The following is a 16,973-nucleotide window of genomic DNA, read 5'->3' as shown; positions in this document are numbered from 1 at the left end:
CCATCACCTCCCTCTGGTGCTCTTCCCCGTTCCCTTTCTTCCATGGCCTTCTGTCTTCCCCTTTCAATTTCCCCTTCTCCAGTTCTTCATCTCTTTCACTTATCAATTTCCCAACTCTTTACTTCACCTCTCCCAGTTTCACCCATCACCTCCCTCCCCAGTAGAAGTTCCAGCATCTACGGATTTTCTCTTGTATATAATGTGTATTGTTGCTAGTATTCCCTCAGCTGTTCTCTTCTATCTTACTTCTGAAAAGCAGATACCAAGTATACCAGAAACCCATAGCAAGCACTCCTTATTCCAGTCCTTCAGAGGAAACATGCCAGGATTCACCAGGCAAGTTAAATACATGCCATCTGAGGACTCAACACAGACAACCCCTTTGAAGAACATCATACTCAACTCGAATGATTGTACTACTACATATTCAATAATACTGAAAGTAATTTGCATGTTACATGCCTGTTCTGTAGGCTTATCAATAGCTTGTTATTGTCTGGAATAACAATTTTCCCTTGACATTCTGAATCTTATTGCCTCTCACTAGTGCACCAATCAGTCAAAATTATGCGACAATTTACTTAAGGGTAGGGCTTTTCTCTTTGGCCTGAAGCAGGATGAGTGGTGATTTGATAGCGATGTATATGATCAAGTGGATAGCCGGACTTTTTCCCAGGGTGGAAATATTAATATGAGGGGAAATAATGTTAAGATGATTGGAGGAAAGTAAAGAGGGTTGTCAGAGAAAAGTTCTTAACAGAGAGAACTGAACACCCTGCCTGAGGTGGTGGTAGATTTTAAAAAACTCTCAGATAGGCACATGGATGATAGAAAAAATGGAGGGCTACATAGGAGGGAAAGCCATTTGATGGTGTTGTGACATCCACACAGGACTTCAAGGTAAGTGGTCCCAGGTTCGAATCCAGCAAGCTCCCTGCACATTTTCCATCCATGTTGGGTTGAGTGCTGAGCTAGCAATTTGGCTTCATAAAAAACAGACCAAATAACAAACTAGAGAAATGGCAAAGTTGCCACCAGTTGTGCCACAAGGTGTGGAGAGGAACAACATGTAGGAGGGAAGGATTAGATTGATTTTAGAGTAGGTTAAAAGGATGGCACAACAACATAAGCCAAAGGGCCTTTACTCAGCCATACTGTTTCCCATTCTATGACTTCAAGTGTTTCTAGTTTCATCCTGCTAAGCAAAAAAAACATCAAGCTATTAATTTTGTCATAAAGCAAATTAATTGGACATGATAAGGTTCAATGGCCTTCCTGGTAGCATCCCCAAGGGAGTTTAGAGGATGATCAGATTAAATTTAGATTGATAGAAGTAGACAGGTGGGTTGCCCATCTAAAAGCCACCAGCCTGTTAAAAGCACTAATCATTAAATAGATTTATTGTTGGAGAATGTACACTTTGTATACTCAAACACCTAGAGGAGGTCAGCTTCAGCAGTTCAATCTGAGATTCTGAAACACTAGCAGGTGTAGATGCTATTAGTAACTTAGCCACATGAAAAAACAGCAGAAAGGATCACAATCCCCAGAACTTTTCCTGCATTGTCTTGGTTCCTCTGTGGGGCCCTCCTGTGGCAGAAACAGGAGTGCATACAAACTTATCTTTTCTATAAACTCGAGAAAGTCTTCAGAGCTTGAAATCTTGGAGGAATTCAATAGGTCAGGCAGCATTTTTGGAAATGAAACTGCTACTGCCTGATCTACTGAGTTCCTCCAACATTTTGCATGTGTTACTACAGCCTACATATGTGATTTGCTTAATGTGTGTTATCTTTTATATGATTCTTCTCATGTTCTCTTTACATCCCAAGTAATTTAAAATTTAAAATTAAAGGACTGCTCACTGAAGAAACAAGGTGATTAATTTTTCCTCGAGGGTCGATGGAACTCACTCCCTCAAAGTATAATGGGAGCAGAAACTTTGAAAATTGTCAAGTCAGAGTTCTAATTCAAAGCTCAAAGAAAATTTAGTATCAAAGTATATGTTACCATATACTAGAGTATCGCGATTCATTTTTTGTAGACAGTTATAGAAAAAATACAATGGAATTTATGAAAAATCTATACAAAGAATGACAACCAATATGCAAAAGAAGAGAAACTGGAAATAAAAATAGAACTGACAAGATGAGTTCTTAATGCAGTAAGTGGAAGGTTGCCAAGGATGAACAGTAATGCAGGGGTGAGGTTAAGCTTAGATCAACCGTGAAATGTTCTAATTACAGAGTAAGCTCATCTGTAACTACCCTGTGGTGGAAAGAATGGGAGAAACTAGGGAAGAAACTGGACACAAAGGTGCTGAATGCAACCGGCAAAGGGTCACCCAGTCCCAATTACAAACGACAAAAATGACTAGAACAGAACAGGGAGAGGGGAAGAGTCAGAAAGAAAAGCAATGTTTGGACTGAAGACAGCATCAAGGCAACCACAGGCACACTAATTTCCTTAGATTTCAATGCATCTTTACCTGACTGGATTTAAAGGCTGGTATCAACGCACCTTGTGGTAAAAACTGCGGGCAAACAGGAACTTACCCTAGCCCATATCATGACCTCACTTTTAGATATCATAAATATTTGTATTAAAAAAATAGAAAAGGCCAAAGCACTTAACAGATCAGGCAGGATCTTTTAAGCTCTGTCTCTCATTGGAAGAAGACAGTTTTGATGCAAAAGGAATCACCAGTTTAGTCAGTTCTTCAGGGCTTGCTTAGCTATACAGATATCCCCCCCTCCCCACCTTTACAAAGGTAGAGCGTTCCTATGAAACCTTTCTTAAGCTGAAATGGCATAAAGCGAAGAACCATTAACTTATATGGGGAAAATTTCTGTAAAAGCAAAAATCCTCTTTGTAATGTGAAAACAGGTTACTAATGTAGGTCTTTTCTAAAAGCGAAGTGGCGTAAAGCAACATCCGTAAAGCAGGGGACACCTGTACTTTTAGCTTACACCCCACCTCTGGCAGTCAGCAAACTCCAGATAATCACATTGCTGACAACCTCTGAGTGAGAAAGTCAGGACTATTAAGTATACTGAACTGGTCAGCCTGAGCATTTTTCCTCTTTTATTCCCATTAAACCAAGTTCTCCACTTTTACCAGCATTTTTATCAGTTTTCCTTAAAAAGAAACAAAAAGACAAAACTGCCTAAGTACTTATCTCACAAACTGAAACATCCCATATTCAATCCTCATGTGAGAAACTGAATTGAAACAGCTCCACATAGGTGGCCTAAGGTAGAAAAATGACTAAAGTTACAAGAACATTGTAAAAAGTCTGACTAGTTCAAATACGATCTGTCAGAGAACCTGACACCCAGTCTGGACTCCAAGGCAATTCCAATTCCAGACTATGTGACTGATCAAACTGCCCTATCTGTTTTCCTATTCAAAGTTGGGATATGGATGCTGCTGGCTTTCATTGTCTAACCATAACTGTCTCCTGTCAATTTCTAACGTTAATGATGAGCGTGAAGTCACAAATATGCCAGACCAGGAGAAAATGTCATCCCTGAAGAATATCAATGAATTATCAATACTCCTGAAAACACTGGACCTCATCACTGAAACCTGGACTTCATGCATTTAGTTCCTGGTTTAAGATGTCACCCAATGGAACATCAACTGTGCACCTTCAAAATGTTGTACTTTTCAATGAGATCACCTCTCATTCCTTATGAGAGCAAGCCTTATGAGAATAGGTTGACTGAACTCAGCCTTTTCTCCTTGGAGCAACAGAAGATGAGAGGTGACCTGATAGAGGTGTATAAGATGATGAGAGGCATTGATCGTGTGGATAGTCAGAGGCTTTTTCCCTGGGCTGAAATGGTTGCCATAAGAGGACACAGGTTTAAGGTGCTGGGGAGTAGGTACAGAGGAGATGTCAGGGGTAAGTTTTTTACTCAGCGAGTGGTGAGTGCGTGGAATGGGCTGCCAGTAACAGTGGTGGAGGCGGATACAACTGGACCCAGACTTCAGGGGTTGAGAGTTGACGCCCAGTGCAACGGCTTTTCTGCTTTAAAAACTCTCCTGTCATCATCAGACATGATGGACAACCACCATTGATTGAGAATAAAAAGGCCACTTTCGGACGGTATGACCAGCAAGCTGCCACAGAGGTTTACAACCCACATCAATGATTTGTGTGATGAAATCAAGTGCAATACCTTCAAATCTGCTAATGATCAGAGGTAAATGCCTTTGCAGGTTGTGAGGAGGATGTAAAGAGGCTTCAGGGAGATACGTACAGGTAAAGTGAAAGAGCAAGGATATGGCAGATGGAATCTAATGCAGAAGCAAAAAAAAATACTCTTTGTTATAAGCTACAAGACTGCAATTTGTTGGTGTTAATAGGGATCTGGGTATCTTTATATAAGAATCACTGTGGATAATGCAGGCAATTAGGCATGATTTAGTTGCAGGAAAGCTGCATGGGCTAATGTGACTATGCCAATGCCGCATTATATACATACTTGCTAACCATACCTATGGAATGGAGGTTCACCAGATTGATTTTTTTTTGTTGTGGCTTATCCTATCAAGACAGATGAAACAGACTGGCCAGTACTCTCTAAAGAATGAGACATTCCTTTTAATATTTATGAGGCTTGACAGGAGAGATATAGGAATTTTATTTTCCTCAGAACCCAAACAACGAGGTTCAGGAATAGTTATTGCCCCTCAACCATGAGGCTCTTCAAAGGGGATAACTACACTCGACTTTACTTGAAATGTTCCCACACCAATTACCTAACTTTCAAGGGCTCTTTATCTCATGTTATTGTTATTTATTGCTATTTATATTTGTATTTGTATAGTTTGTTGTCTTCTGCGCTCTGGTTGATCTTTCATTGATCCTGTTACAGTTACAATTTTATCAATGTGCTGCACATGCCCCACAACAAAATGCTTCTCAGGGTTGTATATATGTGCTTTGATATGTATATATCAAAGTGGCTTAAACAAATGTATGGAAGTACAAAACAATGATTGAGTACAAATACAAATAGAGCAAAGAGTTATATTGACTCACAGAGGCAAAATTCAAAAGGACGAAGAATGCAGGACTGCAGAAAGACATAAGCGGTGGTACTGCTCTGATGGCAAAAGATTAAATTACATCTTTAGAAAGAGGTGACATAGGGTCAGAGAATGTTGAGTCTTAAGAAATTGCACGGATAAAGAAAGCATTATGGGAATCATATATAGGCCTCCAAATAGTAGCCAAGATGTGGGGTTGAGGTTGCAAAGGGAGCTGGAAAAGGCACGTAATAAGGGTATTGACACAATCGGAATGGGGATTGGGAAAATCAGGTTGGTGTCAGATTGCAAGAGAGGGAATTTGTTGAATTCCTACAAGATGGCTTTTTCGAGCACCTTATGCTTGAGCCTACTTGGGGAAAGGCTATCGTAGGTGCTGTGTAATAACTCAGATCTTATTAGGGAGCTTAATGTAAAGGAACCCTTAGGAGGCAGTGATCATAATATGATTGAATTCATACAGCAACTTGAGAGGGACAAGCACAAGTCACTTGTATCAGTATTGCAATGGAATAAAGGGAATTACAAAGGCATAAGAGAGGAACTTGTCAAGGTGGATTGGAGGAGGATACTGGCAAGGATGATGGCAGAGCAGAGGTAACTGGTGTTTCTGGGAATAGCTTACATGGCTATTCTTATATAATAGCTTATATGTCCACAGAGCAAGAAGTTCTCAAGTGGCAGGGGTACGCAGCTGTGGCTGACAAAGGAAGTTAAGGAATTTAGAAAAGCCAAGGAAAAGGCATATAAGGTAACAAAAGTGAGTGGGAAGTTGGATGACTGGGAAGCTTTTAAAATCCAACAAAAGGCAATTTAAAAAGCTAAAGAAGGGAAAAGATGAAAATATGAGGGCAGACTAGCCAATAAAGCAGGACACCCAAAGTTTTTCAGTTATATAAAGAGTAAAAGGGAAGTAAGAGTTGATATTGGACCACTGGAAAATGGAGGACAAAGAAGTGGCAGATGAACTTAATGGGTACTTTGCATCTGTCCTCACTATGGAAGACACTAGCAGTGTGCCAGAGGTCCGTGAGTGTCAGGGAGCAGGAGTGAGTGCCATTGAAATTATCAACGAAGAAGTGCTAGACAAACTCAAAGGTCTTAAGGTGGATAAGTCACCTGGACCAGATGGATTACATCCCAGGGTCCTGAGAGAGGTTGCTGAGGAGATAACAGATGCAATGGTTATGATCTTTCATGAATCACTTGATTCTGGTCATTGTCCCGGAGGACTGAATATTGTAAATGTCACTCCACTCTTTAAGAAGGGAGGAAGGCAAAAGAAAGGAAATTATAGGCCAATTACATTAAATTCAATGATTGGGAAAGTGTTGGAGTCTATTATTATGGATGAGATTTGAGATAGTTGGATACTAATGATAAAATAAGTCAAAGTCAGCATGGTTTCTGTCAAGGGAAATCTTACTTGACAAATCTGTTAGAGTTCTTTGAGGAAGTAAGCAGAGTGGACAACAGAGAGGCAATGATTGTTATTTACTTGGATTTTCAGAAGGCGCCACACATCATCTGCCTAACAGGATAAAATCCTATGGTGTTACAGGAAAGATACTGGCATGGACAGCGGAATGGCTGACAGGCTGGAGGCAGCAGGTTGGAATAAAAGGGGCCTTTTCTGGTTCACTGCCGGCAACAAGTGGTGTTCCTCAGAGGTCAGTACTGGGAGTACTACTGTTCACATTGTTTGTCAATGATTTAAAAAATGGAAATGATGGCTTTGTGGCAGTTTGTAGACAATACAAAGATAGGTGGAGGGGTAGGTAGCACTGAGGAAGCAATGTGATTGCAACTTTTAGCAAATTGGAAGAATGGGCAAAGAAAGTGGCAGATGGGAAATGCATGATAATGCATTTTGGTAAAAGGAACAATAGTGTGGACTATTATCTAAATGGGGAGAAGGTTTAAACATCAGGTGTAAAAGAACTTGGGAGTCCTCGTGCAAGACTCCCATAAAGTTGATTTACAGGTTGAGCTTGGGGTAAAGAAGACAAATGCAAGGTTGGCATTTCTGTTTTGCAATTTCTGCTCCTATGTCTTAAGGGCTCCTGGCGGGCTTCACTTGCCTCAGCACTAAACTGGCTCCACAGCTGGGGACTTGCTTTTGAGGACTCTGCGGTTCATGTTCTGTGCGTTTTTTTTTTACTTTCTCATTGTTTGCATGATTTATTCTTTTTCTTTGCACATTGGATGTTTAATAATCTTTGTTGTGTGAAGTTTTTAAATGAGTTCTATTGGGTTTCTTTGTTTTGTGGCTGCCTGCAGGTAGATGACTCTCAAGTATACAGTATAATGGTAGTAGTAGGCCTCCGTTAGTCTCGATAGACCATGGATTTGCACCTTGGAAAGTTTCCAGGATGCAAGCCTGGGCAAGATTTTTTTTTAATGGAAGACCGGCAGTTGCCCAAGCTGCAAGTGTCCCCTCTCCACGTCACCAATGTTGTCTAAGAGAAAGGGCATTAGGACCCATACAGCTTGGCACCGGCGTCATTGCAGAGCGATGTGTGGTTAAGTGCCTTACTCAAGGACACACACGCAAACCTCAGCCAAGGCTCGAACTAGCAACCTTCAACGCCTTAACCACTTGGCCATGCACCAACACACAATATACAGTATACTCAACACACAGTATACAACTTTGATAATAGCTGTACTTTGAACAGTAGGTAGTATTGACTCAATTCTGAGCTCTGATGCTATAGCTCGAGCTTGCACTTCCTTCTTATGGCCACGTGCTCTGCTTTCCTCACACTTCTCAACGATGTGCTTTTAGGTGGGAGATAATTGGTTACTATAAACTCCTTTACCTCTCAGATATTCCTTCAGCATTGTTAATGACTTATTTCTACTCTGGTTTTGTGAGCTCTGATTTGGCTGATGATGCCATTGCAAGATTTTCAGACTGGTTGGAATGGCAGTTGTAATGTAAGGAGCTCTTCCCAGCACCCATGCAGAATTTCTGTGCACTCTTGATGGTTCCTACACCATTAGAAATGTCCCTTCTCCACTTTGACTGGTCATGAGCCAGGAACCAGAGGGAGTGCCAAACAACTTCAAGCAAGTTTTTGAGTGTATTTCCATACTACTCCTCTCTCCATCTTTTCCAATGATAGAACTCAGAAGAGTGTCTGTTTAAAGTGTTTAATGTCGTTCATACAATTGACCCATTAAGGAGAATGAAGCTGACTGAGTGTAACCAGTCAGTGTTGGGAATACTGACACGGTAAGAGGAACCAGACCCTCAGTTGTGAGGATTTTGATACGGTAAGGCAAATGTAGCTCACCAAGCATAACCAGGCTTTCAGTGTTGGGATATTCAGCTGGGAAAGGATACAGAGGCTTGCTTTGAAGAAACTGCACTGGTGGTGTTTTTCTGCTTTTGTCTGCCTGCTGAAGGTAGCTCAGGTCTCAGATGCACTTCAGAGGACAGGGATCACTGCAGCCCTGAAGGCCACCTGTTCTGTGCAAGTCGAAAGTTTTGATCACTAAGTACTCTTTTCCTTATAGGACGCTTTTTCACTCTTAATGCAATCAACATTGTCCAAAAAAATGAGTGGCAATTGAAACATGTCAGCACTCCCAAGGACCCCACAAAGTCAGCTTTTCTTACAGTACCTCTGAGACAACCTGCACACTGCAGGCCTAAAGTAGTCACAAAGCCTTCACAGCGCACAGGTTGCCCTGAAAGCATATGCTGTGAGCCATTATTACTGCCTGTTAGAAAACGTGCCTTCTGCAACAAGAAGCAAGACTAGTTTGAAGAAGAGGTCAAACAGCTAAACAACTGATTAAAGATTAGCTTTGTCACATGTACATTGAAACATACACTGTTGGTGTCAACGACCAAAAAGTCTGAGGATATGCTAGGGACAGCCCGCAAGAGTCGCCATGCGTCTGGCAGTAACGAACAACTTACGAACCCTAACCTGTATATCATCTGGAATATAGGAGGAAACCAGAGCACTGTAAAGGTAATGCAATCATGGATAGAAACTACACAATCAGAAGAAAAGCAGCTCTACAGATGTTTTAAAGTAACAATCCAGAAAAGAACCCATGAATTAAACCACAGATAGTGGATGGTGCAATCAAGGCTCAGAATGACAATGACGTGAACAAGTTCATCAGCAATGTAAAAACTGTTTGTGGACTAAACATCTGAGTCACTCCTGCTAAAAACAAAGAATGCAATGAACTCAACCCCCACAGAAAGAGACACTTTGAAGACCTCTTCAACCAAGACTTTGTCCTCGATTCTACCCCACAGCAGATCAATTCAGGCCAATCTTGCTGCCATACCTGAGACCAAGTCATTAAGAAGGACATGTCCTTATTCAAAAGAGATCAAAAACATGAGGGAATTGTCAGATGCTGGAACTCCAGAGCAATGCACACAAGATGCCGGGAGAATCTTAGCAGGTCAGGCAGCATCTATGGAAATGAATAAATAGTTGATGTTTCGGTCCGAGACCCTTCTTCAGGACTAAGGTTGGGGGAATATGTCAGAATAAAATGTTGTTGGTGAGGAAGGAAGCCAGTTAAGTCGATATGTGAAACCAGGTGGATGGGAAAGGAAAAGGGCTGGGGTAGAAGGAATCTGATAGGAGAGTAGACCTTGGGAGAAAGGAAAGAAGGAGGGGACACAAGGGGAGGTGATAGGCAAGTGAGAAGAACTAAAAGGCCAGGGTGGGGAGTTGAAGAAAAGGGAAGGGGAGATGGAAAAATTACTGAAAGAGAAAATGATGTTCATGCCATCAAGTTGGAGGCTACCTAGACCAAATATTAGTGTCAAGGAGAAGATAATACCCCTGTTCAAATCCCTAATGAGGTAATGAGGAGCTTCCATCACAATCCACAACCTTACTTCTCACACCTAGGAAGAGGAGGGTATACCAGGGGCTTCTAAGATGCTACAATTAGGAGCATTTTCACGAAAGGAAATAGGCCCAGCGATGGTTACTTCAAGTAACTCACCTGCTGTAAGCCAAGCCATAGAGAAATTATCGCCATGAAAGGAAGCACAGGCAGAGCTTCAGAGTTAATGTGACTTGGATGGGAATCTAGGGATGATACAGTTTATAATCCCTCTACTGTCATTACCCTTTTTATTTGATGGGTGGGCTAGAGTGTGTGGTGTCAAGTTGTCACTTAGAAGCTAAGTAATTTTGTAAAGAAAACAAGTGCAGTTCAGCAGTTCTACAGCAAGGTCACTGTTGCTAGTTGATCAGTGACTAGTTAAGGAAATACAAGAATCTGGAAACAACAACCGATCTGCTGAAGGAACTGCAGCTTCTATTCGACATCTTGAGTTCCTCCAACAGATTGTTAGTGAAATTTAGAGTAACACAACAAGTAATTCAAGCATCAAATTAGGGTATTAAATTTAAGCGAATTGAGTTTTACTAGTATCATGTTAATTAGGAAGGGAGAGTTGCGGGAAGTTCTCACTTCATCGCAAGGATGAATACACTTTATAATGGTGTGATGAAAAACTATTTGTGCAATGCACAGAAAACACTGGAGGAATTCAACAAGTCAGGCAGCATGTAGGGAGATGAATAAACAGTCAACATTTCGGTTCAAGATCCTTCTTCAGGTCTATTTCATGTGTACGGATCGATCTTGGCAGAACTACAGAAGGAGTGGAAGTTAAAGATTAGGAAGGTATTCTATCCACGTTTATCAAGTGGCCAATATCTGAGACCATACTTTCATGAGAGCCAGGCGAGAAGAGAGCCCACTAATGCCTGCAATCGGGCACCAATGTGGGAAATATTCGCAGCTTTTGGCAAGGTGCTGAAGGAAATCAGTGCATCAGGCAGTATCTGTGGAGGGAAATGGATAGTCAACATACTTGACTGAATGAATGAATGAAAGGTCAAGTGAAGGGTCTCAACCATTTCAGTCGACAGAAGTTGCCTGACCCATTGAGTTCCTTGTGTACTGCTCCAGACTTAAGGGTGAAAGGTGAAAAGTTTAAGGGGAAACTTCTTCACTCAGAGGGTGGTGAGTGTGGAATGAACTGCCAGCACAAGTAGTGCATGTCAACTTGATTTAAGAGAAATTTGGATAGGTACATGGATGGTAGGGATATGGTCGCGGTGCAGGTTGATTGGACTAGGCAGTTTAAATGGTTCAGACTAAGGGGCTGGCAGCATGTTTCTGTGCTGCACTTTTCTATGAATCCTGTACCTGATGCACCTTCAGGCGCTACTCAAGATGGATAAAGGAGTCTGTGGAAATTCACAATCTAAACCTTCTAGCTGTGTACTGTTGCAGCCAGGTATGAAAATGACTTTGAATAAATAATTCTACAAAAAGTAGTGGATACGGCCCAGTCCATCACAGCTAAAGGCCAACCCATCACAGAGCACATCTACATGGAGCACTGTCACAGAAAAGCTGTCAAAGGAAAACAGCATCCATCGTTGGAGATCACCACCACCCAAGATACACTTCTTGCTGGTGCCATCAGACAGAAGGTACAAGAGTCTCAGGACCTACACCACCAGGTTCAGGAACAGTTCCTCCCACTCAAACATCAAGTTCTTGAACCAGAGGGATTAACTTCACTCAACTTCGCTTGCTCCATTTTTAAAATGCTTCCACAACCAATGATTTCGCTTTTTAAAAATTTTTATTGAGATGCAGCACAGAATTGGCTCTCCAGGTCCTTCAAGCCAAGCCACCCAGCATCCCTCAATTTAACACTAGCCTAAACACAGGACAATTTACAATGACCAATTAACCTACCAACCAGTTTGTCTTTGGACTGTGGGAGGAAACCAGAGCACCCAGAAGAAAAACACTCAGTCATGGGGAGAACATAAAAACTCCTTACAGACAGCGTCATCAATTGAACCCGGGTCACTGGTACTGTAAAGCATTGTGCTAAACACTACACTACCATGCCACTTTAAGGACTCTTCATCTCATTATCGCATGTTCTAATTACTTACTGCTATTTATTTATATTTATCTTTATATTTGCATTTGAACAGTTTGTTGTCTTCTGCACTCTGGTTACTCTTTCATTGATCCTGTTATAGTAACTATTCTATACATTTGCTGAGTATACCCACAGGAAGATGTATATGCTGAGTTATACTTTGATCATAAAATTTACTTTTAATTTTGAAAAATGAAGCCAAACTTCAAATTATCATTATCTTGGCCCTTACTTTATACATTGCCCAGTGGATGGTAAAATTTACTTAGAACTTTAAATTGTCAAAAGCAAAGCTTTGATGAAATGTCATCAATCCCAAATGCTACCCAATGAGAAAATTCTGAGCATTTTCGTTAATGACTTTTTTCAAGACAGAACTTGACTCCCAGTCACCAGTGCCAAGAGAAGCGAATGCAACCACCCCCACACCCAGTGAGGATTGAGGCTGGAGGTCGGGAACACTCAGTTACAGGGCCGGTGATAGTAACCCAGACTGACTCTGACAAAGGGGACACAGCCGGTGATATTAAACCGGTCTCTGATTCTGGCAAGGGGACACGGCCGGTGATATTAAACCGGTCTCTAATTCTGGCAAGGGGACACGGCCGGTGATATTAAACCCGTCTCTGATTCTGGCAAGGGGACACGGCCGGTGATATTAAACGGTCTCTGATTCTGGCAAGGGGACACGGCCGGTGATATTAAACCCGTCTCTGATTCTGACAAGGGGACACGGCCGGTGATATTAAACCGGTCTCTGATTCTGACAAGGGGACACGGCCGGTGATATTAAACCGGTCTCTGATTCTGACAAGGGGACACGGCCGGTGATATTAAACCGGTCTCTGATTCTGGCAAGGGGACACGGCCGGTGATATTAAACCGGTCTCTGATTCTGACAAGGGGACACGGCCGGTGATATTAAACCCGTCTCTGATTCTGACAAGGGGACACAGCCGGTGATATTAAACTGGTCTCTAATTCTGGCAAGGGGACACAGCCGGTGATATTATACCAGTCTCTGATTCTGACAAGGGGACACGGCCGGTGATATTAAACCCGTCTCTGATTCTGGCAAGGGGACACGGCCGGTGATATTAAACCCGTCTCTGATTCTGGCAAGGGGACACGGCCGGTGATATTAAACCAGTCTCTGATTCTGACAGGGAGACACAGCCGGTGATATTAAACCCGTCTCTGATTCTGACAAGGGGACACGGCCGGTGATATTAAACCCGTCTCTGATTCTGACAAGGGGACACAGCCGGTGATATTAAACCCATCTCTGATTCTGACAAGGGGACACGGCCGGTGATATTAAACCCATCTCTGATTCTGACAAGGAGACACGGCCGGTGATATTAAACCGGTCTCTGATTCTGGCAAGGGGACATAGCCGGTGATATTAAACCCGTCTCTGATTCTGACAAGGGGACACGGCCGGTGATATTAAACCGGTCTCTGATTCTGACAAGGGGACACGGCCGGTGATATTAAACCCATCTCTGATTCTGACAAGGGGACACGGCCGGTGATATTAAACCGGACTCTGATTCTGGCAAGGGGACACGGCCGGTGATATTAAACCCGTCTCTGATTCTGACAAGGGGACACGGCCGGTGATATTAAACCCATCTCTGATTCTGACAAGGGGACACGGCCGGTGATATTAAACCGGACTCTGATTCTGACAAGGGGACACGGCCGGTGATATTAAACCAGTCTCTGATTCTGACAGGGAGACACGGCCGGTGATATTAAACCAGTCTCTGATTCTGACAGGGAGACACGGCCGGTGATATTAAACCCATCTCTGATTCTGGCAAGGGGACACGGCCGGTGATATTAAACCAGTCTCTGATTCTGACAGGGAGACACGGCCGGTGATATTAAACCGGTCTCTGATTCTGGCAAGGGTTCACGGCCGGTGATATTAAACCGGTCTCTGATTCTGGCAAGGGTTCACGGCCGGTGATATTAAACCAGTCTCTGATTCTGACAGGGAGACACGGCCGGTGATATTAAACCGGTCTCTGATTCTGGCAAGGGTTCACGGCCGGTGATATTAAACCAGTCTCTGATTCCGGCAAGGGGACACGGCCGGTGATATTAAACCGGTCTCTGATTCTGACAGGGAGACACGGCCGGTGATATTAAACCAATCTCTGATTCTGACAGGGAGACACGGCCGGTGATATTAAACCGGACTCTGATTCTGGCAAGGGGACATGGCCAGTGATACTAAACCGTTCACTGATTCCGATCCACCGCCCACTCACCGAAAACGTAGACCACACCGAGGGCGCTACCCGCGCCCAGCAGCCCAGCCAGCCTCAGTACCATTTTCTTCGCGTAAGCCGTGTTCTGCTTCTGTTTCTGTTCCTGCTCGGTGCCGCCGACCCCCGGGTCGCCGCTGCTCGCCTCCTCCCTGGCCCGCTGCTGTTGCAGTTTCTCTTGTAGGATGGCCTGAGCCAGACCGCCGGTCCCCGGGCCTTTCTCCCCCGACAGTTGCCGACACATCAGCGATGGGTGGGCCTTTACCTCATAACTTTGCAGTGCGGGTTTCTTGCGGCCGGTTCCGGGCCGATTCCGTAAAATGTCCCCGCAGACATTCCTCAACGACCGGCTACACATGCACCGGAGTGACGCCGCCATCATGGGCAAACGATCCCGCCCACTTTGTCACCGCCAGTCAATCTAACCACCCTCCGCTCTTATTGACAACGTTCTCCACCAATGGAAAGCCGGGATACTAACTATCGCTAAGAAGCGCTTCCAATCGAAGTGAAAATAGGAACAGTTTGTGAGTCAACAAGTTGGGTTGATCGCAATGCGACCCTGCCAAAGGTCAGGACAGGGAGGAAAGAGGGACAAACAGCAAGCAAAACCCAAAAGCGAAGCTTGATTCAAAACATCATGCCTGAAATTCATGAGTTTAAAAACTAAAAATGCAAACAAATTTACAATGACATCGTGCTGCTGAACAACATGAACTTTTGGGGAAATAACATATTAAACAGAATACCTTTCAGATTCAGATTTATTTATTACATTTCGATTTATACATTTATTTATTACATTTTTTTCATTAGTTAGGTTCTTGTGGGTCTCTTGCTCTGTGGCTACTTATAAGCAGGCAAAGCTCAATGTTGTATGATTGATGCAACAGTGAAATGTGTCATTTACATTAACGAGGATGTGTAAGTGTTGCCACACATTCCAGAGAATCTGAATTGGGACATGGGGAAAGGAAGGTATTCAAATCTTGCTGTGGTATTGTCAGAATCAGAATCAACTCTAGACTCTGGTATGTTTTGTGAAATTTGTTGCTTTGCTGTAGCTGTACAGTACATAATAACTACAAATTGCAAAAAATTCTCTCCACTGTAAGGAGTTTGTACGTTCTCCCTGTGACATCTGCAGAAATTTACTACAGCCTTAGATGAAATACCAAGTTTCCTCGAACTCCTAAATCAAATACAGCTGTTGTCATGCCTTTTTTGTAATTGCATCAATAGATTTTCAGAAGTGTTGACACCCAGGAACTTGAAAGTGCTCACCATTTCCATAGTCCTCGACGAGGACTAGTGTGCGTTGCCTCAGCTTCCCCTTCTTGAATCCCCACAATCAGTTTTTGGTCTTATTGACATTGAATGCAAGGTTGTTGTGACACCACTCAACCAGCTGATCTACCTTGTTCCAGTACGCCTCCCTGTCACCATCTGAAATACTGCAAGTAGTAATTGTGTCACTGGAAAATTTATAGATGACATTTGAGCTGTGCTCAGACACAGTCGTGGGGGTAGACTAGTGGGCTACTCAAAGAATGCATAAAAGCGTAGAGTATCTGAGATTGAAGCATCACATGATTTCACCTTGTAGGAAGTAATGGCCTGCAAACCCTGCCAGAGCTGGCGTACATCCGATTCTGTTGCTAACTTCAACCGGGATTATTTTTTTCTCTTAAAAATAGCCTTCTATATGTAAACCTGGATTTCTAGGCATGTCCAGTATGTTCTCAAACAGATAGAATCCACACGGGTCTTGATGACAACCATGGCGTATTGATTCAGATTTAAAGATGAATCCCTGACTATTGTCCAGTCTGCCAACTCAAAGCACTTCTACAAGTGCCCCTCCGCCTCCCACTACCCCCTGTGCTGTGTTTCTCTGCCTGCACGCCAGGAGTAGAAATACTGCCAGGTGATCAGATCCTAGCATGGGCACAGGAAGGTTCCTGATGGCGGTGAACAGTGGTCAAATGTGTTGGCTCCTCTGGTTCCACTGCCAATATGTTGGTGGTAGCTGTTCAGAGACTTCCTTTAGGTGGCCTGGTTGAAATCCCCCCCCAATGATAGGACAGCACGAGTGTGTACAGTTTTCTGCCTGCTGATTGGTGCTCAGCTCCTCCAGTGCCTGCCTGACATTGGCCTGAGGTGGAACGTACACCGCTACCAGGACAACAGTGGAAAACTCCCTCTGCAGGTAAAATACACAGCACTTTACTGCTAGATATTCCAGGTTGGGTGACTGAGACAGGACCGCCACATCTATGCACCATAATGAGTTAATCATGCAGCAAAGTCCAGCTCCCCTCCCTTTAAGAGACTCTCTGCAGTAGTTGGTGAAGCCCTTGGGCTGCAGCACTGCTATTGAAATGGCAGGTGGTAGACATGTCTCCAGGAAGCAATTCCTGATGTCCCTCTCGTTTGGCAATTTTGCTCTAAGGTCTTCAATTTTATTTTCCAGAGACCGTACATTCAATGACAGGATAGTCAGGAGTATCGGGGAGGGGGTGGTGGTGGTGTCTGAGGACTCGTCGCTTAAACCTCACATATAGCCCTGCATGCTTACCTTGCTTCCTTTTCCTTAAGGGGAAATTGCTCTTGCGACCCGAGTCTGCCATACAGAGTATGCTGACTTTGAGTATCAATAGAATTCTGTTTTAAAT

At 43.3% G+C, this 16,973-nt stretch overlaps 1 protein-coding gene across 1 annotated transcript in view; it reads right to left on the bottom strand.

The window, feature by feature from the left end:
- timm50 (translocase of inner mitochondrial membrane 50 homolog (S. cerevisiae)) overlaps window positions 1-14,715 on the bottom strand; it is a 148,518-nt gene extending 133,803 nt beyond the window's left edge. The window contains exon 1 of the mRNA XM_059951013.1: window positions 14,302-14,715. Within this exon, the coding sequence (XP_059806996.1) occupies window positions 14,302-14,680 (379 nt within the window). The 5' untranslated portion in view covers window positions 14,681-14,715. The remainder of the gene's footprint in view (window positions 1-14,301) is intronic.
- Between the last annotated feature and the right edge of the window lie 2,258 nt (window positions 14,716-16,973).

This window comes from Hypanus sabinus, chromosome 26, assembly GCF_030144855.1.
Source record: "Hypanus sabinus isolate sHypSab1 chromosome 26, sHypSab1.hap1, whole genome shotgun sequence".
Classification (NCBI taxonomy): Eukaryota; Metazoa; Chordata; class Chondrichthyes; order Myliobatiformes; family Dasyatidae; genus Hypanus; species Hypanus sabinus.
This window is presented reverse-complemented; position numbering and strand designations above follow the sequence as displayed.